General features: G+C 33.0%; 1 protein-coding gene across 2 annotated transcripts in view; it reads right to left on the bottom strand.

Moving 5' to 3' along the window:
• The window catches only part of LOC123551089 (zwei Ig domain protein zig-8-like), a 242932-nt gene that overhangs the window by 92766 nt on the left and 122577 nt on the right, over nucleotides 1-27589 (bottom strand). The window contains exon 1 of one of the 2 annotated variants that reach the window (XM_045339778.2): nucleotides 7586-8385. The exons of the other annotated variant lie outside the window; for it this stretch is intronic. Coding sequence (XP_045195713.1) covers nucleotides 7586-7652 — 67 coding nt within the window. The 5' untranslated portion in view covers nucleotides 7653-8385. Of the gene's footprint in view, nucleotides 1-7585; nucleotides 8386-27589 lie in introns of those variants that run through there. 2 annotated transcript variants of the gene reach the window in all.

Raw genomic sequence — 27589 nt, forward strand, 5'->3', positions numbered from 1 at the left:
ATACGTGCGGACGGAAAAAATGTTTAGTTTTTAGTGTGATTATAACTATTTGCTGTACAAGAGTTATCTATTCTTGATAGAAGTAATCATATCCTACCATGATAAAATGATAAAAAAGTTAAGAGAACATGCAGATGGAAAAAATATTTAGTTTTCGTTGTGATTATTGTTACCAAGATGGAATTACTAGTAAAACTTGTCAAGTAAGTTTTCATTTTGTTTCAAAACACTGTTTAAATATTACACTGTATTATGGTTTTAACATATCTGTACACGTATATCGAAGGTTCAACGCAATAAGGGCGTATCTACATATAATTATTATATGTAGATACGCCCTTATTGCGTTGAACCCTCATTGAAATTTATTTGATTACGTTAGCATTAAATATGCTAATATATGCACCAGTATTTCTTTGTAACTATCTTTAGGTAGTAACAACACATCTAAATGCATATCAAGGGGTGAACTAGATCACTACATTTGGAGGCATATGCAATTGAAAAGCTTTCGAAATGTAATATTCATTTTTTTAATCAAGAAATTTTACAGCATCAATCGGTCGTACCTTTCACATGAGATCATACGTTTTCCTCAAACACATCAGTTTGATGTTCCGATGGACATTTCTGATATCGACGTTTCATAAATATTAAAGGTCTTGAATAATAGGTACCGAACCAGCTATTTTCTTGATTTAGTGTAGGAAGTAAGAATACAATGATGTACTACTCTTAATCTTTTATATCAATATATCAAGTGTAACAGATATATAATTTCCATATACCACTGGTTTAGACCTAGATGAAGCTGTAGTAACAGACGGTCAAAGAACTTGATCTCGATGTTATTAATCTATGAAAGAGACAAAAACTAAATCAAACAAAACAGTTAAAATAATTAAACCAAAATCAAATCTTTATGTCTGACAGTGTATTAATCTATTTTTTCACAGTACATTTGGTTAGACAAAACAAATTCAGTTACTATTCTATGATGCATGATAATGCGTATTATTACGCAGATAAGAAGTTAATATTTAGTTTAGCAAACAATAGTAATACAATATCGTGTCAAGGCTATTTATGTAAATTCACATTTTATACCGTTCTGTTTGAAACGGTAGAGATTTTAATATTTCTAAATGCTTGCAATCATTCAACCACCGATATCTATCTTTGAATACATGTATTGGCATTCACTATAGCGTCACTGAATTTTGTTAGCTTGACTTTGATCGAAATATGTAAGCATTTACATGCATGACATGGAATGTTATAAACGATTGATATTTTCAGAAACGTTATTACAGTGTATTGATAAACCATGAATTATAGACAGTTTATGTGTTTGATACTGAGACAGGTATCAATTAAATAGATATATTTACTGAAATCTAAAACCAGAATACGATAAATATATTGATTAAAAGTTTTCGTAGATTTCAGCTCTTTTCGTCTCTACAAGACCCAAAAACAGTTAGTCATTATCATTTTGTAGCGATATGATCATTAAACGGCATGGAGGTTTTTGAGTTTTCACCTTTTCAGTTGAATTCAATTGATATTCAATGAATAGTGTTTTGTAAAATTATCAAATCTTTTTCCTTAAGGAGGTAGGTTACCTTCATATTTGTATGTGCGCATGTCCAACCGGAAGCTAACGTGACGATTTACGACGACGTTTACGACAAACTAAATGTGTTTGTATATTCATTCTTTTGAAAACAAATCATGAACTTGTCTTCGATCTGATGCTTTATGGTTTAATAATGCAGAAATAATGAATAAATTGCCGCAGAAACGCTTCAAAACAATGTTGCCTTAAAATGACGTCATTGACGTCATGACGTTACGTGTCAGTTACCGCGCAAAATTAATAGCTTTTATCTTGAAAGTACGTAATTCTGTACATTTTCTTTATTTTAGCTATTTTCAAATAACCATTATTTGCTGAAATATTTTTTATGAGTCTTTTGCTCTGAATAATAATCAATATTTTGCTTCTTTTATTTAGTTATATTGAAATGTTATGCGGAATGTAAGAAAATGGATGATGGCAACCAATGTTATTTGGAATATAGTTGGGTGAAAGGTTACTTCTTACGGCCATTTTCAAATAAAAAGTCTAGCAGTTTGATTTGTAATACCTATTTTTCAGGTTCCATTGATAATTTGTTACTTACATACTAAAACTAAGATCTAAAATTGTTCAAATTTCAGTAGAAAATTGTGGTTTCTTGAACTGAATTGATGTTACCATGGAAACAAAGCCCGTGACCTATGTATCTAAATGTAAAATTCAAAAGCGTTGACACTGGTCTATTTAAGAAACACAGCTTCGGCTTTTTATTTTCATTTCAACAATATTCATGAGAATAATAGCAGCACGCTGAACGATTTTTCCATGAAAAATGGCAGACGAGGGGTACTGCTGTACGTATTCTAAGCTGTGCAATTTGTTTGAATAAATGCAAATAACACGAAAATGTAACCTACGTTAGAAATAATATGTTTTAAAGCTACATCAACTAGAAAGATAATCTTATTCAATATTTTTTTAAAGAAATTACGACAAACAGCAAGATATAAGCTATTTTAAACATCTCTGTTGCCATGGTTACTTTAAAATTTAAGAAAAATAGGGTACCATGTAAAGTGCTTGGTATTTTGCTAATAATATTACCCAAACATTTCATGTTGGGCATTAACAGAATGGCACTGAAGCCGTCGAAAACCCCTATTTTTATACATAGTTGTTTAAAAATGAGAGAAAATGCGTAACCATGGAAACACGAGCCCCGCGACATATACATTTTAAGCTTATATTAGAAAGATAACGTGCATACCAGTGAAATTATCAATTATACAGACTTCTACGGATATCAATGAAACTAAAATACACTGAAAAATGTTAAATATCCGTATTTTCCTTCTTCTTTCAATATGAAATACCTTTGTAGGGTCATGTTCTTCAAACCTGGATAAAAATTGAACTTGAAGGGACAGAGACAAACGAAATTGAGATTGTAGCAGTTAAAACTTCATATTACACGAAATACAAAAACATGCTGCGTTTCAACTAATTTGAATTTACCCTTGTAACAAGGTATCCTACCTCCTTAAATAACCATCAGCAAATTTAGAATACACGATTCGGATGAAAATCTCACGATTTGTAGCGTATTAATGTCGGAGTAACTGACACACATATAGGTACACACCACCTTTCTTTTAAGTCAGTGGATTGGTTTATTGAGAAAGATGAGCAATAAAGGCAATCAATGTGATTATAAATTACAAAGTATTGTTTGATACAATATAGCAATCACAAATAAAAAATGCACTCAAATTAGACTTGCTCGACTACTATAAAAGAAAATTACGCTTGTGGCGTGTAAGATGACCTGCAGGGTGTTGTACATTGCATTAACTCTCATGAAAAGAATCAGTCACGCCAAACCTGCTAGTATGTTGCTTTGTTGCGTTATATGCCTCAAAATATCTTTTCTTAGCTTGTTTCGTTATAAGAATGTAACTCAGTCAGGTGTTCTATTTGCTTGCCAAGAGTTTTATATATGATTGATATCTATATCTTCAAAAATTATAAGATGATTTCAAATTATAATGTTTAACTTCAGCACTATTCTAAATCTGTTTATATTGTAAAGATAAAACATAAATGATTTGATAAGGACGAATTTATAGTAGCTGCAGCTATTTGTATAATAGTGAATGAGGGATCTGACTGTACCTGGTATTTCCTTGGTAACTAAGTTACTAGGTAATGGAATGACGACAGTCTGTCCATTGCTGACGATAACCACATGGTAATTGCAACAAAAATACTGTTCATAGATTGGTTTGAATACTTTTGATTATCTGAATTAATGATACATAATGTAATAAAATAATATTAATAGCACGATATGGTTGTGTACTACATACAAAACACAAATCATTTAGTAAACGCAGCAATTCATGAACTCCAAGGTAAACTCAAATAATAGCATCCCTCGGTTAACTGACACGTGATCATTTTAACTCTACAAATAATCAACATATTATCCACAACTCTATATCAGGAAAATGTAAATTGACCTGAACTCGCTATTGAGGTAAAGCCTATCATATTTTACAAACTTTTTGTTAAGCAGGTAATGTATATACTAGCAAATTAAGGGGAATAGATTGCATCTAGAGCTTTAACGTGATATAATTAACCGATATTGACTCAATTAGACGTAAGAAAAATAATTCAGAGGTCATATGTACACAAGTAAAATAATTGAGGCTGAAAACTTAAAATCCTTTTGATCTTTGTGGAATCGAAATTTCTCACATTGTACTGACATGCTTATTTAGAATATATGTATCTTTTTTATTTTGATATGTGTATGCGCAATTTCCATGCCTTTCGAAACCACGCCCTAAGTGTTCAAGGTCAAAATAACGCCTCAATATTGCTAAGACTGGTCACATTTCATATTTCTTTTTCAGGCGATTCATTTTTACCACGAACAAGATGACAAAATTTGAGTTTTAATTTAACGGAAAGAATTCGTCACATATTTTCGTAACTTCCCATGTAGTCATAATAATTTTATTCGACTTTTCGTTTCATTTAATTAATTCTGTAGAAGAGAATAAACAAGTCATGAATCTGTTTCTTGCAAGAAAACCCCTTTAATTCAGGATATAGATTTGACTTTGTATATTATTGACAAAGGCATCGTCTTAATAAAACCAGTATTTAAGATTTGATTTGAAAAAACAATGTAAACAATTGTCGCCCTGAAATATGAAATATGTTATAACATTTAACGAAAGAATATCCAATAAAGGAATACAAAAGAACCTTGTACGGTAGTGCAAGTCTCTATACACTCATCGTTTCGCAGGAACTATATAGACGCCCTCTATTTATCTTTCCTTTATTAACATCTATATTTTCTAAGCTTGTGAACTTACTGATCCGCAGACACTCTAAATATATATACACAGAACTAAATATATTACGTTACTGCAAGCAAATCAATATATATTTTTATCATTTTGAAAGAGAAATTTTGTGTGATTGCTACATTTATGAAGACTTCATGCTATCGAGTTTAAATTCCGCTTTCGATTAGTGTTGCGTTAATAAAAAAAAGACCCTCTTCTTTTCTGAGTGTGCCTTGTTGCAGCTGTAAATCGTGATTATATAAACTGCAAATAGTTACGTTAACATATTTCCTAAAATAAAATAATGCTCTTTTACAAATGGTCTCCCTTAATTAATGGTAAGTTTTATAAACATGCTTTATGTCTTAATGCTTGGAAATGCATATCAATATATTACATGTGGAAAGTTAAGCTAAAAATCTAGCAATGCCATTTACAAATGATTTAGATTAAATGATACTAATAATACCACATGCGGAGTTCCGAGGAGAAACAAGTTAACAACTGTCTGACTGTTGATATACATATACCACAAATTCCTGTGTATCAAATGTCTGCAATGTCCACAACAGCTAGTGCTATCCAAACGGTCAAACATTGATTGACTCTGATTATTGTTTTTTCGAATTTGCATATTAATGAAATAAACATTACTTTATCAATATTTTTTAAAGTTAATCAGTTGATAAAAACAACTATAACCGTGCTGAATTTTAACATCACAAAGTCACGTCCTCGTGTTTATATATTTAAGATTAATTCATTTGTACACAGAACAGAGGAATAGACTTTAGCTTCGTTACATAGAGACACAGACTATATTAATTGCCAACAATGTGTATGCATAATAAAATATTTCATTTATATCTTTAAGGTATAATTTATCTTACATTTCTTTGCGACATCTACAGAAGTCAGACATGTAAGTAATCATATTTTTAAGAATTGTGTACATTACTAAAAGCATGTAAAAAGAAAGAACGTTATTATATATTACTATGAAAACATTGATAAATATCACTATTCGATTAATCACTATAAACATTAGGGAGTATATCCGTAACTTGTTACAACAAGAAGTTTATGTTAACCAAATCCAGTAACAGGACGGGCGGTTACGCTTTACAGGTGATTTATGCTCATCATGCCAATCTGAGTTTGCAGTTTACGTTCTTCTTCAATATAAATTTGCCTTTTTTTGCTTTTTAAAATAATATGAGTAGATAAATACGCATCTTGTTAGAGCATGCTTGTTTGTTTAACATGTAATAATGTTACAGTGCCTCTTCAATCATAATTACATAATAAGCTCAGTCATTTAAAGGATAAAATTTATAATTGATATAAACGTTTAGTATCATGATAAAACTGCTTTGCAATGATTTTACGCTTATTCTTTGATATCTATTTTCATTCATCTAGGAAGTATAGTGGATTGATTTAGACAAATCTCATCAGTAGCATACGATTTCCTGGCTAAACTATTTTCATTTTAGACATTGCAAGCCCTTAGGACCGTTTCACGAAGCTTACTTAGGACAAAGATAGAACTTTGGTGTATAGCGTTTCACAAACATCATTTTACTTAGTATCGTTTTAATTATTGGCTTTTCTTAGAAAGATAGCCAAACAGAAATATTAATTAGAGTTCTGAAATAAAACTGAATAAAATACATTTTTAAAATAAAATAAATTATCTTATGAAAGAAATCTGTTTTAAAAGTCTTTGCTTTGCAGAGAACTTGAGACGAGACACGCAGTAAGGAACTTTTGTGAAATAGGCCCTTGATTTATTTGTATTATAAAATAATAATGATCATTTATTTATAAAAGAAAAGTTGTAATATTGAATGAACCATCAGTGGTCATTTTGGAGATTTTTAAAGAAAATAATAGTCAACTGTCAAGTTATCTTTTTGCATTTTACATTGAAACGTTTGCCAAAAATGCATTTGAAAATTAAACTTTAACATTTACAAAAAGAAGCAAATCAAAGAAAGGAAATAGAATTGCCGCGACAAAAAGACAAATAATTGGAAACTTCAATGGTGGTAAGTCATATTTAAGCAACATTTTAGAACATTTTTCTATGCTCATATATTTGACCAAATATGTATTTAAGGAATGAAAGACCAAATATATAGGACTATTTCCCTTTTTACAAATGTATATTTCATTGATTTTTACAAATTTTATAAATATCCTCCTTTAATATAAAATTATTTGAAACGATTGATATTACTTTTAATTTCAGTTTACATTTGCATTTAATTCAATCTGAACTAAAAGGCAAATTTTAAAACTGTGCCTAATTCTGAATTAATTAATTTCCAAACTATCTTGATTGCACAACAAAGATAGATAAAGGAAGGTAATAATGATTTTTCAAACTTGCATTTTTCGACTGAATTTCAGCTAAATATATTGTTGTTAATGCAAATATGTAACAAATATAATACTGTGGGTCTTACATTAATAGAATTCCGTAGACAAAGTATGCGCAACATTCCTAATTGTACGTTTACGCAGTATGTTACATATTATCACACAATAAGTTATTAACCGACAGAACGTTAAACACGTCGAACTACTGAAAGGATTAATAATGTGATAAGATAAAAAGAAAGAAAATGATACTTACAATAACAGTTTGAAATATCTAAAACGCATATCAGGATACAAAGGGTGACGACACAATTTATTTCCATATCGAAATATTTTTAGTTCATGTCCGCAAGTATTCCATATTTCAAAAAATTAAAAATAATATCAATATATAAATTATTTCAATTCTTCACATTTCTTCTTTTTACTTGTTGCCATCACCTTTTACTTAATTTACTTTAACTCCGGGGGATGATCTAAAACCATTTTACTTGACTATTAACCAGAAGAAGACTTACACGGAGTTCTGAAAATTTGAAAATCCACTGCGTACTTTTTTGTCTGGTAGCGATTATACACATTCTAACTGAAATTAAACTTTCTCTCGGAACATTCAATGCTTACAATCCCGAATAAATATTGTACAATTTCGCGACTTTTGGTACAATTATGTGCAACTGTTAATAAAAAAGCTCACTTATATTACTAAATTGCATGTTAGAAATACACGGAATCGGCAATGGCCTGCTTGGAATATCTGCTCATGAAACCAAAGATATTTCTTTTATGATAAGAAATCAAATACTGAATGTCAGGCCAGCTGAAATCCACTGATATTTCAACGGCATATTACATTTTGTCGAACACTGAAAGAATTAATCATCCATTAATGTGCCAAATGATAGTCTATCCAGGATCATATATTCATCAAATACTAGTTTATTTCAATCCAATGCGCGTGTAAATTGTGTCTACGATCCCGTAAATCCTATTCTGATAGAAACTTCAGTGGTATAATTTCAGATAAACTCCAGGAAATCACAGCTTTGGGAATGAATTACATACCAAGCTATAGGCAAATGCTTTTGTTTTTATGTAGCATTTGCTGTTTACAATATTGAGATTACAGTGAACACAGTGTTACAGTATTTACAAACCATGATCGGAATTTTTAAGATAACGCTTGGTGATTGGACTTCAGATTACAATGTCATAGTAAGTGCGATACGAAGAAATATTGGCAATACTTCTCAACGCTCTGAAAGATCTGATTCTTGTTTAAACCTTCGAAAATTGTTTTCTTTGTTACTTGTAATGATGCAATGCACTTAAAGAAATGGATTGTTTCTACGAGAGCCTAAACTTTGCAGATTGTTTTACGAGAGAATAATTAAACCCAATACCTAAAATAATTCAACTCGTAATTCATTATCATATGATATTTAAATATATATTTCAAGGACTATCTGAACACATATTGAAACAAAGTTTGATATCAGCATGATAAAGCGCGAGCAAATTTGCTTAGTAATATACCCTGTATATGGTTATAGAATCTGCCAATTACTATAGTGTACAGACACCTTACAACTTATTAATGAAAAATATCCTTTCCGCGGATTCCGTAACGCATTAGAGTCTGATGAACCTTTCACGCTTCCGTAGAATCAACATTTATTACACGAAATTTATTTTGAAAATATTTCTGAAATATCTAAGTCTGCATCTCTCAAATACGGAAATATCTGATATCCCAGACACATACTGACACTTTCAGACACCATCAAAAAGGACCTTTTGAACGATTTGACTGACGAAGTTTCAAAAATCTCGATGTACCCTTGCTCCGTTACGGACCCCTGTGGAATTTGTGTTTATCCCGGGTGCAAATATATTTTCGTAGATGAAACGCAGACATGTCGTGCTAAAGTATCATTAGAAATTGCTTACATAATCTTTACAATATTGCATGCAAGCATGATAACTGCAACACTGCCAAAGCATATTACATACAATGTAAAACAACTGTACTGATACAACTTGATGTAACTGCTTTAACAAGACACTCTTCAGAAGATTTTGACAGAAATAAGTATGTTGAAAATGTTTATTTGTAAGTGTTTTCAGTATTCGGTAATATAGAAGTAGAATGCCTTTTTGTGTTTTGCTTTGGTGGGAGGTTATGGGCTGAGAGGGGGAATTATTTAACAATTTACTGTATTTAAATCATAAATATTTTCATATCTGTTAAAACTTACATCTTCACAAACACGTTCGTGTGTGCACTGTACACAATGTCTGAGAAACTTGCGCAGATGAATAATGTGGGATAGACATGATTACACTTTGAAAATATTTGTCCTTTATCAATTTACTGTATTTAAATCATAAATATTTTCATATCTGTTAAAACTACATCTTCACAAACACGTTCGTGTGTGCATTGTGCACAATGTCTGAGAAACTTGCGCAGATGAATAATGTGGGCTAGACATGAATACACTTTGAAAATATTTGTCCTTAGATGATATAGTATAATTTCAATAACCATATTTCCTATACCATTTAGCGCCTCAATGCCTGAAAACCATTGCGCCTGCATTTCCCTAGAGATATATAAATACATTTTTCATTTCTTACAAAATCTTTATTCAACCTGTCAAACTGAAACAGTGATTTTAATAGAGGATAGATAAATTTTACTGTTAATGTTACCCTCGGGAAAATTTGTCTACCACAGAATTTGATAAAAGCATACAGACTCCTAATACGTACTGCATGCCTCCATGATAATTACAAAACTGCCAAACCTTATCAAAAATAATACACTATGAATGTGTTGATCCACAGAGAAGGACCACCGATTGTCTAATTAGTCAAAGGATTTTGACAGTAATGGTTATATTGCAAATGGTATAGAGATAGTACCTAAGTTTTTCAAATCACAGGTTTGAAGTTAAAAAGCTTTGAAATGAAGACAAAGGTCCATATATTTCTCAAAAACAGAAATATAGACAATATTTTAACCAGAGGTGTGGAGTTATGAGCATTTAATATTTTCATGTTAACGAAAATTTTGTGATCAAGGAAATGTAACTCTTCTTGAACATGGAGAGCATAAACATCAAAGGGACATAATATAGTCAATATTTTCTAATTGGGTGCATTTGATTTAACATTCAACTTTGATCTGGATTGCTAAATAATGATCCATGATACTGTGTGCTAAAAATTTAGAACATCTGGAACAGTCTATTAACAGCAAAACAATGCTTTAGCAGAATCTAAATAATTAAGCTCTAACTGGGACTCGAACCCAGGACCTCTCACACCTAAGGCAGACACTCTACCACTTCCCTATAACAGCAGTAGCTAATAGCTATGCAGTTTAATTGCTGGATTACATTGCGTGAACTGGAACAATAATCGGTGAACTCCGGATTATCGGCGTATTCGCTTTGTTACCTAACGGCAATTTTTGTGTAAAGAAAAAATATAACCTATTGCTGCCAACGTCATAATCGGTCAAATCTGCCCAAATTTCTCTGACGTGTTGTTCAGAGTATGAACTTACTAACTGGTAGTACCAGTGAAATATTACTTACACTGAATCTTTTATATTTGCCCTTTTTGCAGCTGTCGAACAGCAAAGACGGTGAGTTTTGGCCAAATATAAGTAATTATTTTACCAGTTTTGAGAGGATTTCAATTGATGGGAAATTACAGTTACAAACTAAATACCTTTCTGCAACACATGGAGTCATTAGCATTCACTGTCAATCAGTATTATGACTAAGATCGACTGTCATTCATTCATTTCAAAGTTTCATAGACAGAGTCCGTTGTTTACATTTTTTATCGTAACCGGTGCACTTGTAAAAATCACTTTAGTTTGAAAAATCAAAGTATGCAAAGAGCTATGGTACGGTCTCTAAATGGTAATCGGTGTGTAGTAATTTCTTTTAAGTTTTGTTTCGGTAACATGTAAGGGTAGATTGCTCTTTTTGTGTTTTGTTCGGGACGGGGGAACGGGTAATGGGCTGGGGGGTGAGTGGGGTATTATATTTTGACACATGGCAAATGTAAATACTTTCATTTTGTTAAAACCTACCTGTATACAGGCATTTTTGTGTATACGAGGACGATCAATTGCCGAATTAAGTTTATGTCTTACTGGGAAAGTCAAACAACTTGCTGAGCACACACCAAGTAACAGAATCTGGCAATGTGTATATAATTCTTCTTAAGACGCATATAGATTCACATGTAATAGGCTAAATGCCGACATGCGGTTCTAACTGCATTGTAAAACAACTCTCGTATATTGTACGTGAGGAACTTGGGCAAGTGAAGAATGTTGGCTATATGTAAAACACCTTAAACAAATGTATGCTTAAAAAAATGACAAACTTCAATTTTTTAATAACAATATTTCCTATAACAGTTAGCATTTCAATGCCTTTGAAAGAGAATATTAATTTACATTTTCCGTCTATAGGCACAGATGGATCACCTCACTCCAGTTGTAAGTTTATATTCATGCCGTTTAAAATAATAAGAAGTAGGTTTGTTTTAAATCAAGTGTTGAATAACTAATGCCTCGGTCACAAAACCGTACGATGTCTGAAAAAATCGTACGAGTCCACAACTTTTAGAATCCTTGCGGCCTCTGTACAGTCTTAGCGTCTGGTCACAGTACCTACGGACCCCACAAGGAGCCCGGCCGTACCTCGTACGGTGTCGTGCGTTCGTACGTCGCTCGCACGGCACTCGTACGGTGTCTGCAGGTACTGTGTTTTTATACCACCTTGAATCACCAAGGACGTCGTACGGAGCCCGTACGGCGATCGTAACGCCCTGTGAGCCCCGTGCTGACATCGCAAGTTCTTTGCGCGGTGTTCTTAATATCGTACGTTGACTGTGCGAGTCACCTGCGACAGTCGTGCGAGCATCGGCAAGACTCGCAGTTTTGCAAATCCGCATGAACATCGTGCGATGCCCGTACGAGATCTTCCAGTGGCCGTACGGGGCTCTTGCGAGCTGCTCCCGACTTTGAAAATCTCTACGAGCTCATAGAGAAATCTGGAACTCGGTGGAACATTTTCACTGAGTTCCCGAGTCCTCTACGAGTTCAAAAAACCCTTACGACGCTCGTACGAGTCAACAATATCCGTACGGACGCCGTACGAGTTTGTCAAATTTCGACTGAAAACCCAATCGTACGGAGCTCGTAGCGTTCTTGCGGCCAGAGTATAAGGAAACAATGCTCTATAAACAAAAAGGTACAACACGAACATACACGCTCTCGTTTGTTCTTTTCTGTTCAGAACTTGTAAAACTTGAAGATGCGAAAGTAAATATTGTTGATAAATTTTATATAATTTTAACATGATGCGTACTGTATAATGATAAAAACATACAATTAAATATAAAACTATCGGTTTTTTTTTCAGCTTGACCAAAGACTTATCGGGAAGCTATTTAAAAGGTAGTATGTAACTATGGAACATTAAACGCCAGTATGTCACATATGGGTGTCTAATTTCATATCGGGTTTGATGTGTCATTTCAATGTATGTTACCGTTCTGTTATTAAACTTTTATTTCTAAATTACCATTTTACATGTAGATAAATTTGTTTATTTTTTACTTCAAGATATCAAAAGTCGTAAAATTAATTTATCCAAGTGCTTAAAAATGTCGAAAATATCAATTTGGTGTACAATTTGTGTTTATTACAGGTATAATGTATAAGAAGATGGCGGGTACCTCTAAATATTTCTTTGTTTGCCAGGCATCTCCACAGAATCAACCGGATAGTATGTTACATAAGCGAACTTCAATACTTTTGAGCTACGTTGTATTTTTTTCTGTGAATGCTTACTTTAGTTTTGCGTTCTCTAAAGTGCATCATGCATTTTATATCAAAAATGTATCTAAAACGATTATTGACCGTTTCGTACGAGGTTGAACTTGATTAATAAATATTTTTATGCTACTGATAATTTACAGTCTTTTCAGATTATTTAAACAAACTCTATCGTAAAAAAGAATATTCCAAATGCTGCAAAAGCATTATTTGATAGAATTGGATATGTTATAATAATCAAATCTACAAAGAGAATAATTTGGAAGAACTGAACCCATCAAAGAAAAATAGCAGAATCAATTTGATTATGTCTGTTCGTGACAGATTGTAGAATGGACATACACTACTAACGCACAAAAGCTTCGGAATATATTGAATGGACTAATTGACCCAAAATACACAGACATAATTTGTACAATTAATTTGACTAATGTCTGGTATAACAATCACTTATTCTCATCGAATATCATTTTATGTTACACACACAAATAAACTCTTAAAGGTGAAAAATGTGCTACACCATTAACATATATGTTTAATTTCACTGATGGTAGAGCAGGCCACCGTATACAATATGTATCAGATAAGCATCTCCTAAAATTACCAATAACACATCAGCGTTTAAATCAAACAGAGATAGTTTGGATGTGATGTTCTGATTACATATGTTAAATCGGCGATTATCCAGTAAACTAACAGATTTACTTGTATCGATCACTACTAATTTCTTATCGGAAAGTTATCTTCTCTTCAAGAGCTCGCGTAAAAAAACAACATTAACTGTAGCAGCTTAATAAATAGCAAATGAGCAAACCAATATGACTTCCATGCAAACATCGTCTAGGAAGTTGAGTTCGAGTGACCATCTAATAAATTGTAATGTATTTGACACACGTTTGCCTTATATAGTCACTCTATCTACATTGTAGCTTATAAAAAACATTGAAATGGAATTGCTGAAACAAATGCTGTTCTAAAGAAGCAATTGGGTTATTCTTGTTTAATACCTCCAGACCTAATACGTTATCTTTCAGGAAAATTAGTGCGAAGAGGGACAGACGGTTAACTTGATATTGCAATAAGTATTCTTTGTTGACCTGAGTGTTGCTTTAACTGATATAGATGCTTCGAATGAGGTAAAACTTGTCCTGTTTATTGTATATTCAAAAATGTGTGTTTACGTTTTCATAATAATATGCAATTAGATTATTTATGGACTTTTAGTTACATGTAAATATCAAACAGACACTACTTCTAAAGACATATCGCACAGTTTTCTATATGTACTAAATTTTCCTACGGACAGAATTTCTTTAAATTTTGTGTTTTGACTGAGAATCAAGTTTAAAACGGAAATACGTATTAGAAATCATAGGTACCGGGGCTTGATCTTGAATAAGCATATTCTACAAGTACTTTTAGTGGGACTGTCGGCATTTTAAGCATGGTGTGACTTTCAATTTGGCCGTAGATTTCTGCTAAAGCACAGTTACGATTATAAACCTTTTGTTGTCATTTCATTTCTATCAAGTATTAACGTTTTGTAATGCTACGTTCCTATAGAAATACCTTCGACTGGAGTTATTCTGTGTTATGTAAATTTAGCGTTGATACAGCGCATAAGTATGTAATAGTATGTATGATCCTTGTTGCGATAAACTTCAAGAACAATTATCAAATTGTATTATCGAAGGACTTTAATACTTAAAGTGTATAACGCAAAGAAAATACACAGTGTAAATACATTTCGCAAAGCGCATGATGACACTGTTTTTGTTATAATTAACGGTCTGTTGTTTCCAGTGCCCAATTAAGAATAGATGATTAGATTTTGTTATTGCTAATGTCAATATTCGTAAAATCAACATATTAAACTGTATGGAAAGAAATGCATGTACAAGTACTATTATACAGCGTCTGTAACCTGCGTAAATGCATATTTAGTTTCAGCTTATTTATCACACGTTTTTGGATTCCAGAACAGTATGGACCTGTTCTCCACAATTAATTGATAATTCGTCTATACGAATCAGACGCGAAGGACTAATGTCAAACATCCCTCGTCGTGGAACTTATGACAACTTTACTGAAAGACGTTTGGATAAACTATTAAAGTTCGCAGTTGGGCCTAACTTCGCACCATATATTTTGAATGTGCAATAAACGTCAAAGGTTGTAACATCATTCATTTAAATATTTTGAAGTTGAAGTGTAGCTCCATTCGAAAGCCTTGTATCAAACCGTTCGGGTAGGTCATTAAGGAGGGTTGCAATTGAATCCTTTCGCGATAACTTTTTATGATTGATTAGCTTTGAAGTACAGACCATGCAGCCAACTGCATGTTTTCAACAGATATTTCAAATCTGCCAGTCATCACATAATTATGAGGTTGCAAGCCTGCATATAATACGAACTCATTTTAGTAAGTTAGTCCAACGTTATCCGTGTATCACTCGCATTTCATATAATAAAGGCAAATGATATTAAGCTGAAAGTATTAGAAGACTGGTCGCGGTGTAACACGTTGTTTCAGCGCTGCTTACTTTTTCAATATTTCATTACACTGTCGATATATTACCTGATTTTGCGCCGACATAAAAGACAAAATACTCTCAGATGAATTCGTGTTATCATCAAATCTCACCGCAGATTCATCAGCTCATGAATTATGCATAGACATAAAGCGGTTTCATGTGTCAATAGCAATATCCAATGGAAATTACATTAGTGTACAGATTAGTCCTGAAAGTCAATTTACATTTCATTGTTATCAATCATTAACATATCAGAATCTATGTACCTTTTAGAAAACATTATGGCAACTTAGTGAAAGCACGTCCTTAATTTTTAAAAGGATGTACTGTATAATTATTTAAAATATTTCTATTATCTGCGATTAATTTCCCTCATGAGAATTTCGATCACCTGAATGGTTTGTTTGATACACATTCAGGCCGCACTTATGTAGAAGTTAAGCTTCCCGTTCACTGCTGTTCGCTGTATCGCGTCGTTTTAAAACAATCTCACATGCGGACAACAAGCAAACTGGCAAGCAAGACGTTTTCTGTTACCGACAAAAAATATTTTCATTTTCATCATTATTTGGTATTTTTAATAACTAAAGTGTGAAAATGATGAATTGTTGCATCGATGACATTATATTTGCAGCATGCAGTAAAAGATCTTACAGGTATTGAAAAAGTAAAAGAAAATACATCAACATTAATTAATTACATTTATAGATTTATAAAGAAAGAAATATGTATAAAAATGAATCAAGTTCCGATAGAGTACTACTGGCCTACAAAATACCAGCCATGATTTTAAATGTTACGGCGACTAGTTAAACACAAAAGAGATATCAATTTACACGTACTTATAATTCATTGTGCATGTCACTAGCATATTTATTGTTAATATTCCAGATTTTATGGAATATTATGGTAAGTGATGATATTTTGGTATATACGTCAAATTTAACCAATGAGCGCCTACAAGATCAACTTTTATGTTGTAGTTATCATGTGACAAACGCATGATGCACAAAATGCACGAACGTATAGTAGGTATATATATAGAGAAAGAGAGAGAGAGTGTGAGAGAGAGAGAGAGAGAGAGAGAGAGAGAGAGCAGGTGAATGGCATACATCTAGAATAACACATTTGTGTTTTAAATGAGTATGCTTTACGAAAATAAGTTTTATATTTCCTTTGTTAAAAACTTTAGTACGGTCAAGTGTATTTGTTTTTGGCTTTATGAGCAAAATTGTTTTATGTTAGCTGTAACAATAAGCGACACTTGTACGTCACTTGATGGCAACCAGTATTTATCTGACATGCGTATTATAATTGTGCCAGTAAACATGTTATTGTTTCTTTCAGACTCATGTAAGCTTCTGTTGTATAGACGTTATCTCTTGTATTCATTGGACGTTTTTCAAGAGTGAATGGCCTTGTACAGCCTGATAACGCCATTCAAGATTGATTAATAGTTGTTTAGTTCCAAAAAAGATTTTTGTTTAATTTTGTTTTCTCAATTTTGACTTTTTGAGAGTAGGGTACATTTTTCATCAAGCTAGCGGGATATTTTTCATATTATTTCATTTTACCTTGAATTCTTCTAATGACATGTTTCCAAATTAAACCGCTGCGTTGCAGAAGCAGGTCAACATATATTCACAGACATCTGTAAAAAATGATAAAGTCACATATTTTTGAATGTGGGCCGGTGGTCTAGTGGTAACACGCTTGACTGCCAATCCAGAGGTCCGGGGTTCGAATCCCGGTCCAGGAACTGGAAATTTCTGAGATTCTCTTGAGTGTCTCCCACCTGACTAAGAGGCCTGTACTGGGGTTCGAATCCCGGTCCAGGAACTGGAAATTTCTAAGATGCTCTTGAGTGTCTCCCACCTGACTAAGAGGCCTGTACTGGTTCTTCCCAGACAAGACAGTTTCGCGTGTACCGGTACTATACACCGGGCACTTTGAAGAACCAGACTGTCTATTCGCAAAGAGCTAGGCTAAGTTAGCCGGACAGGCCTGTATCTCTCTCTGTTCTCTCCGTCTGTCCTTGGGGCTTTTTCTCACTCTGTCCCTATAAATTTCGCGCCCTGTGTGGCTGCGTTTGTTACATGTAAAGCGCCTTTGAACGTGTTTATCATGAATAGGGCGCTATATAAATCTGGTATAATAATACACTAATAATGATAATAATAATGTATAGATTTATTAACTGTACATACAGGGTGTATGGAATAGGTTTAAATTACATTTATCCTCACAATCATAGGTTGAAATTAACTTGCTTATGGTACGGTGTATGCATAAATAAAGATCATTTGTGTGTTTCAGCTATTTTTGTTCACTCTAACGTTTTACTTTTAGTAACAGATTTATTCAGAATCATCAGGAATGATTATAACTCAAAGATCTTATTTACAAACTTTATAGAGTATTTTGCTACTGTTAAAATATGGCATGTATACTATTACAAAATATTTTGTACTTTATCAAATGCAAAAGCAATAATTCTGCTCTTACTGACTGAATCTAATGTCAAATATGAAAACATTATGTTTACTGTCTGTGATACATACAACACAGAGTTCTCATAATTTGACCAATCAACGTCTATTGAAAGAATTCAGGTGCACTTATTCTTTCCCAAAACTATCTTTATTATTTGTTATTTTAGGATATATTTTACAGAAAACGTCTTTATTCCAAAATTTGATATTTTTTCAAGCAAAAGGTGGTGATGGGCAAGTAGTTCAAAATCAACTACTCTAACCACTTGGTTGTAAAAAGTGTAGACTGTATGTCTATATCTTTATGAATTGATCATCTCTGTAAGATTAGGATAAATCTTTTGAACAGAAGTCAAAGGAACTGCTTCAAAATTTGACATTTGATTTAACTTTTCATCCCAAACCCAAGCTTAACAGATTCGGTCATGTTTAAAATTCATTTAATAATCACAGTGCTGTTATTGCTCAGCGGAACAATTTTTATTGATCACCAGCACAAAAAATAAATAAATGAAAATATAATCCCAACATTGGTGATTTCATGAATCGAATGAGCATGTGCGTCTGTTACTTTCATTTCATAAAATGCCCGTACAGTTTTCCTGACAAAAGTATGTACAATGAACGATTACTTCTGCTTCTAATGAATTCTAAAGATAAAAGGTATAGGTAGATTTCCCATAGGAACAGATCACCCCAAACACAGCCATAGCAGCCATAGAGCTATAAACCACAAAGTAGACCGCCAACAAAAAGAAACTCTAACGGAAACATACATAGCAAGTCTTCCAACAAATGGTGACAAGATATTGATAACTTGAATGTAACAGAGTATTGGTAATATGAATGTAACGCATAAACTCGTCAAAGTAATTTGCGACCATTAAAAAGATCATACAACTGGCGCAGCAAACCTCTTGAATAAAAAGTCTATAAAACACATCTATTTGATTCATTAATACAACTTAAAATAACGGAAAATAACACACGAAAGTTCATGAAGCTTGAAAAATTCGTGTTGACCAACAGTTTCACTTTCAACGGTGATATAGTGCAATTAGCTATTGTGATAATTTTTCTTCGGTTGTATTACATTCTTTGAAACTGCAAGCATGAGTTACATTGAAGCCAAATTATCCTCTGTTTTGACATATATCTCCAAATGCAGTTAATAACAATAATCGCAGATGTTTGAACCCTCACTGGCCTGCTCTCTACATCTGCAGACAGGATTTAAGACGAATGTATGAGTTAGCGAATATTACACAGCAGACAGTTTCATGTTAATTGTTGTTCTTTTTATTTCTTTTTTTTTTTTTTTTTTTTTTTCGGGGGGGGGGGGGGGGGGGGGGGGGGGGGGGGAGGGATGGGGGCGTGAGGGTGCGTTGAAGAAAATTATTATTATGTTTGCTTAATGGTAAAAAGTAGCAGTAAAGGAAGCTAAGGCTTAGTAAAACTGGCGATAGTTTGTGTGGTCTCTAAAACAATTGTTTACATCGAACTCACACTACTGTCTATTCTAAACAGTAATATTTACTTTTTTGTTAGTAATACATATCGTACATTCGCAGATATGATATATAAAAATGATACGATATCACGCTCATTAAACACAAATAATTATAACCACTCACTTCGTTTTACTACAATGTCAGATGAAACGGCGGAAAATTTGAGTCTGTAATAATAAAAGACAATTACACTGTCAGTCAACATCAACTGCAGTATGTATCAGCTCCGCAAACAATAATGTTGTTGTTATGCCAGGTACGCTACTATTACGATGATGTTATCTTTCTAATTTACTGTGAAAGGGGACATGGCAGTTGGTTGTTTCTGTGCCTGTTTGCAAATAGTTTCAACACGACGAAAAAACAAAGGCAAATGCCTTTTTTATTGTCGTTTGCTGGCTTAAATAATACAAAGGCATAATTCAGGATAGTTTGATAAGTGTAATGATCTAATTACAGAAATAGTTTATTTCAAAATTAGTGAAGAAACTTTAACCTTACATTTATAATGAGCGACAAAGCTTATGAAATACTGATGCCAGACTTTCATCATTTTTTATATCGCTTTTATGATTTTAAAGTTGAGGCTATACAGTAATTTCAAATGTAGAGATAAAGTTCAAGTACACTTTAGATTAAAAAGCTAATTAAATAAAGGATATAATTTATAACATACTAATACCAGAGTTCTGAGCCTTGTAACTAGCTTTGACGGTTACAGTTTATGATAATGAAAAAATAAGTGTCACAAGCTTGAAGTAATTTATTGAGAAACCTCCTTTAGAAGGAAAGCATATTTAAACCTTAACATGAAGCTTTAAGTAAACAGGGAGGTCAAAATTTCATTAAAAGTATGAATCATGATTCTTATGATGTGCAAGTAGATAAAAACACAAAACTACAGATTAACTTTTAAAACAAATCCATTTACTTCATTTAAGGACTGATCAATGACAAATGCATTAATACTTTAAGCGCCGGCGAGGGTACAAAGACAGATGTCAAAGTGAGTTTGATAATTCTTTGAGTCAAGGTAAGAGGTAATTGCGTTTTAAGTTCCACCACAAGTATATCTACCAATCAGTTGGCAAAATGGTGTTTCATAAAAATAGAGTTATATAAAAAAAGAATGTGAAGATAACATACTGTATGCTAAGAAAGAATTTTTCTACTTAACCTATTTTAAGTGCTGCCTGTAATCACGATGGATTGATCGTTTAAAATACCTTCAAGATAAAGTCAAATTACGTTACGCACGATTTCTAGGGCAACTGTGTACATATAAAACATTGGGAGATATGCTATAAATTAATTTTATTGATGATTAAATTCAAATACCTATTAAAAAATATTACACGTTGTAGATAAAAAGTCAATATGAATTCATTGAGTGAGGTTTTTGTTCGTATTTTTTAAAGATAAAGCTAAAAATGTCAAGTTCTCTCAGACTGATAATATTTGCATATGTACTCGGTTACTTTAGGCATTTGTAACATATGTGTTCTTAGCAAGAAAGGAAAATATAAGATCTAAACGAAACCTTTTTATTAGCATTTGTAGTATCAAGTTCTTGTAGGTTTATTGGCCGTATGCTTAGTTTTCATTTTCAAATTATATTGACCTCTCTTCTTAAACGTTTAACATAGTTGAACGAATGATTATTTTCAGATCTTTCATTTGATTGCAGAAACATGAGTTTGAGATATACAGAAGTATAATATCGTAGATAAACGACGCCTGTAAAGTCTTATGGGAGGCATGAATATATTTTACAATTCTTTAGGAATAAAAATCTATATTCAGTCTGTCAAAATGAGACAGTGAATCTAGAAGATGCAAATTAAAATCTGCAAAATACAGTCACATAAACATACAGACAAAGTTATCTAATGCATTATAGTCCCAGCCGCCAATGTAACAAGTAGTTTGACCGGCTAAAACAAATAAAGTTCCAAGAGTGTATACTTGTAATCACAGTTAAGCGAAAAAGAAAATTTGAAGCCATTCTGTTTATGGAAAAATGGCAATAAATCGTGTGACCACTCATGATCATTTTTGTAATTACATAATTTGCTTAATCGCAGTAGGCACTGTCGTGAGTACAGTTCGGAAATAAATTGATTTCAGAATGTTTGCTGTCGGGAATCAAAACATTATTACAGTAATATTGGACGTTAAAATACAGAATACTTTTGAAATGCTAAGGATAACTCTGTATTTTCCTGAGTTTTCTGCAGGATAACACACAGCACACGTGTTTTTTTACAAATTTCACAAATGTATAAAATCTAGCAGAAAAAAAAAGAAACAAGCAAATTCGATGAATTGGTATCCCCCGCCGAAAGGGTTTGTGGTGAGGAATGGCAAACAAATATATCCGGCAAAAAGTAAAGGATGTTACTAAGAAGCAAATAATTTCATTAGTCAAAATCAATTTAACAGAAAATGAATGTTTTAAAGTGTAAATAATAAATGTACATGTATGTTATGTTGATCCTGACTAAAGAAATTATTTTGAATGGAATATGTTTACTGTAATAAGCTAAATTTTTAGAATTAAATGGAGTTATTTGAAATGTGAGCTTAAAGTGTAACTAGAATGAAATATTGTCTTCGTGTACGTGTAGTTTGGCACCAAGTGTTGCTATTTAACATGTACATTTGAACTTAAAAGAACAGATGTCCTTAAGAGAGCACAATCAAGTAAGATATCTTGAACATGGCTGGCGGCGGGGCGGATGTGGATGTTGAAGGTTTGAACATTTAAAAAAAAGGAATATTTTTTTTTGGGGGGGGGGGGGGCGGAGACCAGGTGAGGGTACAGAACTTCACATGCTGATTATAAATATTGAGGGAAAATAAAAAATGAAATAAAAAAAATGTTGGGGCGGAGATGGTTGGGGGGGGGGGGGGGGGAGGGCATACTGGCTGGAGTAGCGAGGTGGGGGAACGGTCCAACTTTGCATGTTGATAAATATTAATGGAAGGTTTGAAATAAATTTAAAATAAGGAATGAAAAAAAAAAATTTTTTTGAGGGGGGGGGGGGGGGTGGGTGAGGGGATGTGACCAAAGCAAGGGGGTGCCCAGGTGTGGGTACACAACTTCACGTGTTTATAATAAATGTTCATGGAAAAGAATGAAAGAAGTTTAATGAAATTCTACCAATTGGTTGGTTTGTTATATACAAATCTGTGGATTTTTAAACAATTAAAGGGCAATAACTCTGGTGTAACTTGAGCAGTCTGCCTGAAACTTGACGGGCCGCATAATCTCATAGTGGTAAACATGTATACGAAGTTTTATTTAAATATTCCCAACCATTTCCTAGATATGGCTCCGAACGTGGAATTTTCATTAAATCAAGGGCAATAACTCTAAGGAAAATTGTGCAATCCAAAAAAGAAAAAAAGAAAACTTGACGGGCATCATCACAGTATGTTGGTTCATGATTATTTCAAGTTTTATGAAATTGTACCTGCTAGTTACTGAGAAATGGCTGCGGACGGACGCACGGATGCACGCACGGACGTCCGGACAACGCCATTTCATTCCCCCCTCCCGATTTCATCGGCGGGGGATAATAAAAAATAAACATTTAATTTAAGTTAGATTCGATAATTTACATAATATCGTACATTTTGAATCACTTGCTTTTAGAGCAGCAAGTGCTCTGATTCTTACATTGAATATTTGTGTAAACATCAAATTTGAATATACATTTTATATTTCATAAAACATTACGTTGATGACATACAGAGATACTGACATCCTTACGTAACTTACTTGATTTTATTACAACCCGCAGGATATTTCAGAACAATAAAGTGTTTATCCTAGATGAATACAATTCGATAAAACTCGTCTGAACAATTTAAAATTAACGGAAACATGTGAACCCGTCCATGTCGATTATGGTAACAACCTTACTGGCATCGGCATTAGCTAATGGAAAAAATAACGTACTGATGGTGGGTATTTCTTTTAAATTAACAATTCCCAGGAAACAGTTTAACGTGTAGGTATTAAAAGAACTTCTCTGGAAACAGCGTGAAGACGCTCCAAGTTGTTTTAAATACAAGCCTTTCTTTCATAATTGACAAACTATTTTCAGCTATCATACTCCTAATTTCTAAAATTTAATCCGTTCAATTGGCGCTACGTGATAACCGTATAATTTCAATATATGCAGCAACCCCGCCGAATATGACCATAAGTATTAGGTTTACACAACAATTGGGACGTGAAGGGTCTTTCGCATAATATCATCTCTCGTGAACAGATTCATTCAAATATACAATGTTTTGCTTGGTTGCAATCAATTCTTTCAAATGATTTTCTTACAGATTTAATCTACTTCCATCGTTACTGTTAGTGACAACATGGTGTCGTAAAATAGGCGATTCTTATGTCGAAAATTACGTTACACTGCAGAATATAGAATAAATAAAACCACCGTACCGAATTCGTTCTCATGACATATGGACTTCATTGATATTGCCGGTTGTTTAAACGGGCATACTGATTTTATGTTGTCGGGTGTACAATAAAAACGACATAATATATGTCGCATCGTGACCTTGCCAGCCTTTGACGGCAGACGGTAGGGGATGACCCAGGATGACCCTCAGAAAATTACTTCAGATTTTGGTGGGCATCTTGATAAAGCACAGATCGATGGCTTTCTCCATGAATAATTCTACATTCACCCTTACCCTGCTAAATTTCTATAATGAGCTTGTCCAACTTTCAATTTGGACAGTACCATTAACTGTTAAAAGAGGTACATACCAAACAGATACTAACTGAATGGCGAACAGTGCAGATCATTATCATAATGCACGGATGTGCAGGCTGAGCATGATCTGCACTGGTTGCAAAGGCAGAATCAATCGTGTCCAGCATAATAAGGGTTCAAAGCCAAATTATTGTATGGAAAGTAACCTTTAGTTACCAGTTTGACTTAAATGTCCCTATAGATTTAATATCTATTTTTTGTATACTGATGTATACTGATGAGAAACTACTATCAAATGAATTTTTATACGCTTATTCATGATCTTTGCGTACAATTTGAATAATTAAAATTCAACAAGTGGATTAACTAGTCCATTTGTCAATCTATGCAATTACATACACACTGGGATTTCATACGTTTAAATGTCCAGTTTTATATCAAACTACATTTAAAAAAAAACATAATATATCATTCATACTGAGCATTAATTACACTCGAACGTAGAGAAACAGTATTTTTTCTTTAATTCTGAAAGGAATATATAACTGATATTTTACATCAATATGATCGATTCCTATCTTTTTTGTATATTTTCCTTTTTAATATTAACACAGATATGATAATACTTAAAACCAAACGCAAAACCATACAATGACAATCATTGTTTATCAAAGCGGACCAAGAAACGCATGAATGTGCAAATTATCTGTTAGTAGTTACATGTGGTAAGTAGAAAACGAATTTCATACATACCATCTTTGTGCAAAGGCAGGCATTTACCATGTCATATTAAATCAAAGTACTGAAAGTACAGAAAGGCTGGCTACCACAAAACACTGAATGAAAACTGTGCGGGAAAGATGTTTGCAAAATCTTAGATATTATGGGTTTTCCATATTAAACTAAGGCGAGCATAGGGTATTGTTGTGATCTTGATTAACTTGTGCATCCAAGTTAAAGTTCAATCGAGAAACCTAGTTTATCGGACGTAAACATGGGTCCAAGAGAGTAAACTATAGTTTAGGCGCGTTATACTGTGTGTTCGTTTGAAAATTTATGTTAGTATTCGATAATCATAGTTTTTTGACAAAGAATGTAATTGTTGGATAATTTGATTGCCGAGAACCATTGTATACGGACGTGAACCTATGTTTACGACCGTTAACATATGTTTTCACGTTCGTAAGCTATGGTTTACATTCGAGAACCCTGGTTTACTCTCGTAAGCTCGTGAACTTAAAATAACGGCCGAAAGTTCAATTGAAAAACCTAGCTGAAACCTGGGTTCACGGGCGTGTTTTCGCCCGAAAATATGGGTAAGTATTAGAAAAACCTGGTTTTACGTTCGAAAACCCTTGTTAATCTGTAATTGTTAATTATACTTTTTTTACCGTAAACCTGGGTTAACGTTATTATTGGACAATTGGCGTGCCATATCCGTTTATATATGTTTCTTACGGAGCGATAATAAACATTGAGGGACATAATGTCAGATAAAATATAAAGGTAACAAACACAACATCTATATTTCGATATGCAATCCCCCACCCAATACACACATTATCTGTGAATGTATGAACATAGATCAAATGGGGCGATTTTCTTGTCGGTATGAGGGAAATTTTTGATTCGAACCCCGCTATAAACCGGACTGTTGATGATTATTGTCTTGTCATGTTGCTTCCTTAATACGATGGTTAGGAAAATTGACGTACCCGTAATAATGTATTTTTTTTTTGAAGAGTATTCAATTCCTACCATGAGATTACTTTAATTTTTCAGGAGGGCTTAGGTTCAAACCCTACTAGGACCAAACTTTGTTAATTATTTTTCTTTTTTTCGAGTAAGATAAACTGTTGTTTTTTAAGACATATTATCATTGATCTGTCGTACAAAAGCGGAAATGTTTTATTTGATTAGCCATTTCTTAGTCATTTCTTGCTGTTTCAAATGAATTTGACCTGAAGGGTGAATGTTTAGACATCTTTAAAAAATACTTAATTACATTTGTAAAAGTTCTTGATTTTGCATTTATTTTTACAAAGTTTTGATTAAATGTATATAGGTAGGTTTTACTTCTGCCCTATGGTTCTTTATGAATGCATAGAGCAAGGTCATAATTTTCAAAAGTTGGAGCTTAATTTCTTTCCGATTAAATCCTTTTACTCGAGGCTCCTCAGAAAAATTGTTATCGCCAATTTTATTTTGTGTTTTATAATTGTTACGCAATATTTTGAGGTTTGATTTAGAAAAATATTTGGTAAAATGAATTTTCTGTGCTCGTTTTGAACAATGGCTATCACTTTGAAATTTGTCTCTGTTTCAGCTGGAGGAAAAAAGACATAACTTATACAAAATTACGAAATAAAAAAAAACAAACAAACAACAACGACACGGTAAGTCATTTAAAGATGAATCACAGTGCGAAATATGTTAACTTCAGAACTGTATCAAGTTAGTGCAATTGTTAAAAATTACCAATACGGGTCCACTATCTTAATTTAACCTGAAAAAAGTTGAAAACGTGTGTTTAAACAAAACTCACTGCATCTACACCCCCACCCTTAAAGCAAATTGGTGACAAAGCGCTTTTTACATTTTATCTTTCAGTATTCGTCAGAATGTTTAAAACGAATTGAGTATAAAAATAGCCTGAAAACAGGTATAATGTGGTCATTTGTTTCTTATCATGTTACTGTGGCAATCACACAGCGATTACGTCCCTTAGTACCTATAGCAAATGATCTGAAAGAATAGTTTCTTAAAACGTAAGCCCTAAATATAAGACCTGACATAACTCATATCACTTTAAGTTCATTTTAATTGATATTTCATATTTCTTATTTTCCAAGTTATGTCAGGTCATCGAATAATGCGCAGTATAATTCATATCGACGATTGTTTCTCGGAGCCAGCGTTTGTTTACTTAGCTCCTTATATACCAAGGTCGAAATCTATAACGAAGCGGTCAACGTTGAGTTAGTTCCATTCATACGGACATTTCATTCATGGAGGCGAATTAATTTACCATCATTATGTAATATTTTCTATTGTTATCTTTCAAGTATTTACCGTTAGAAAAATAAAATATTATAACATGTTTGCGCAAGTAGATCTA

This window comes from Mercenaria mercenaria, chromosome 4 (assembly GCF_021730395.1).
Source record: "Mercenaria mercenaria strain notata chromosome 4, MADL_Memer_1, whole genome shotgun sequence".
In the NCBI taxonomy this organism is placed as follows: Eukaryota; Metazoa; Mollusca; class Bivalvia; order Venerida; family Veneridae; genus Mercenaria; species Mercenaria mercenaria.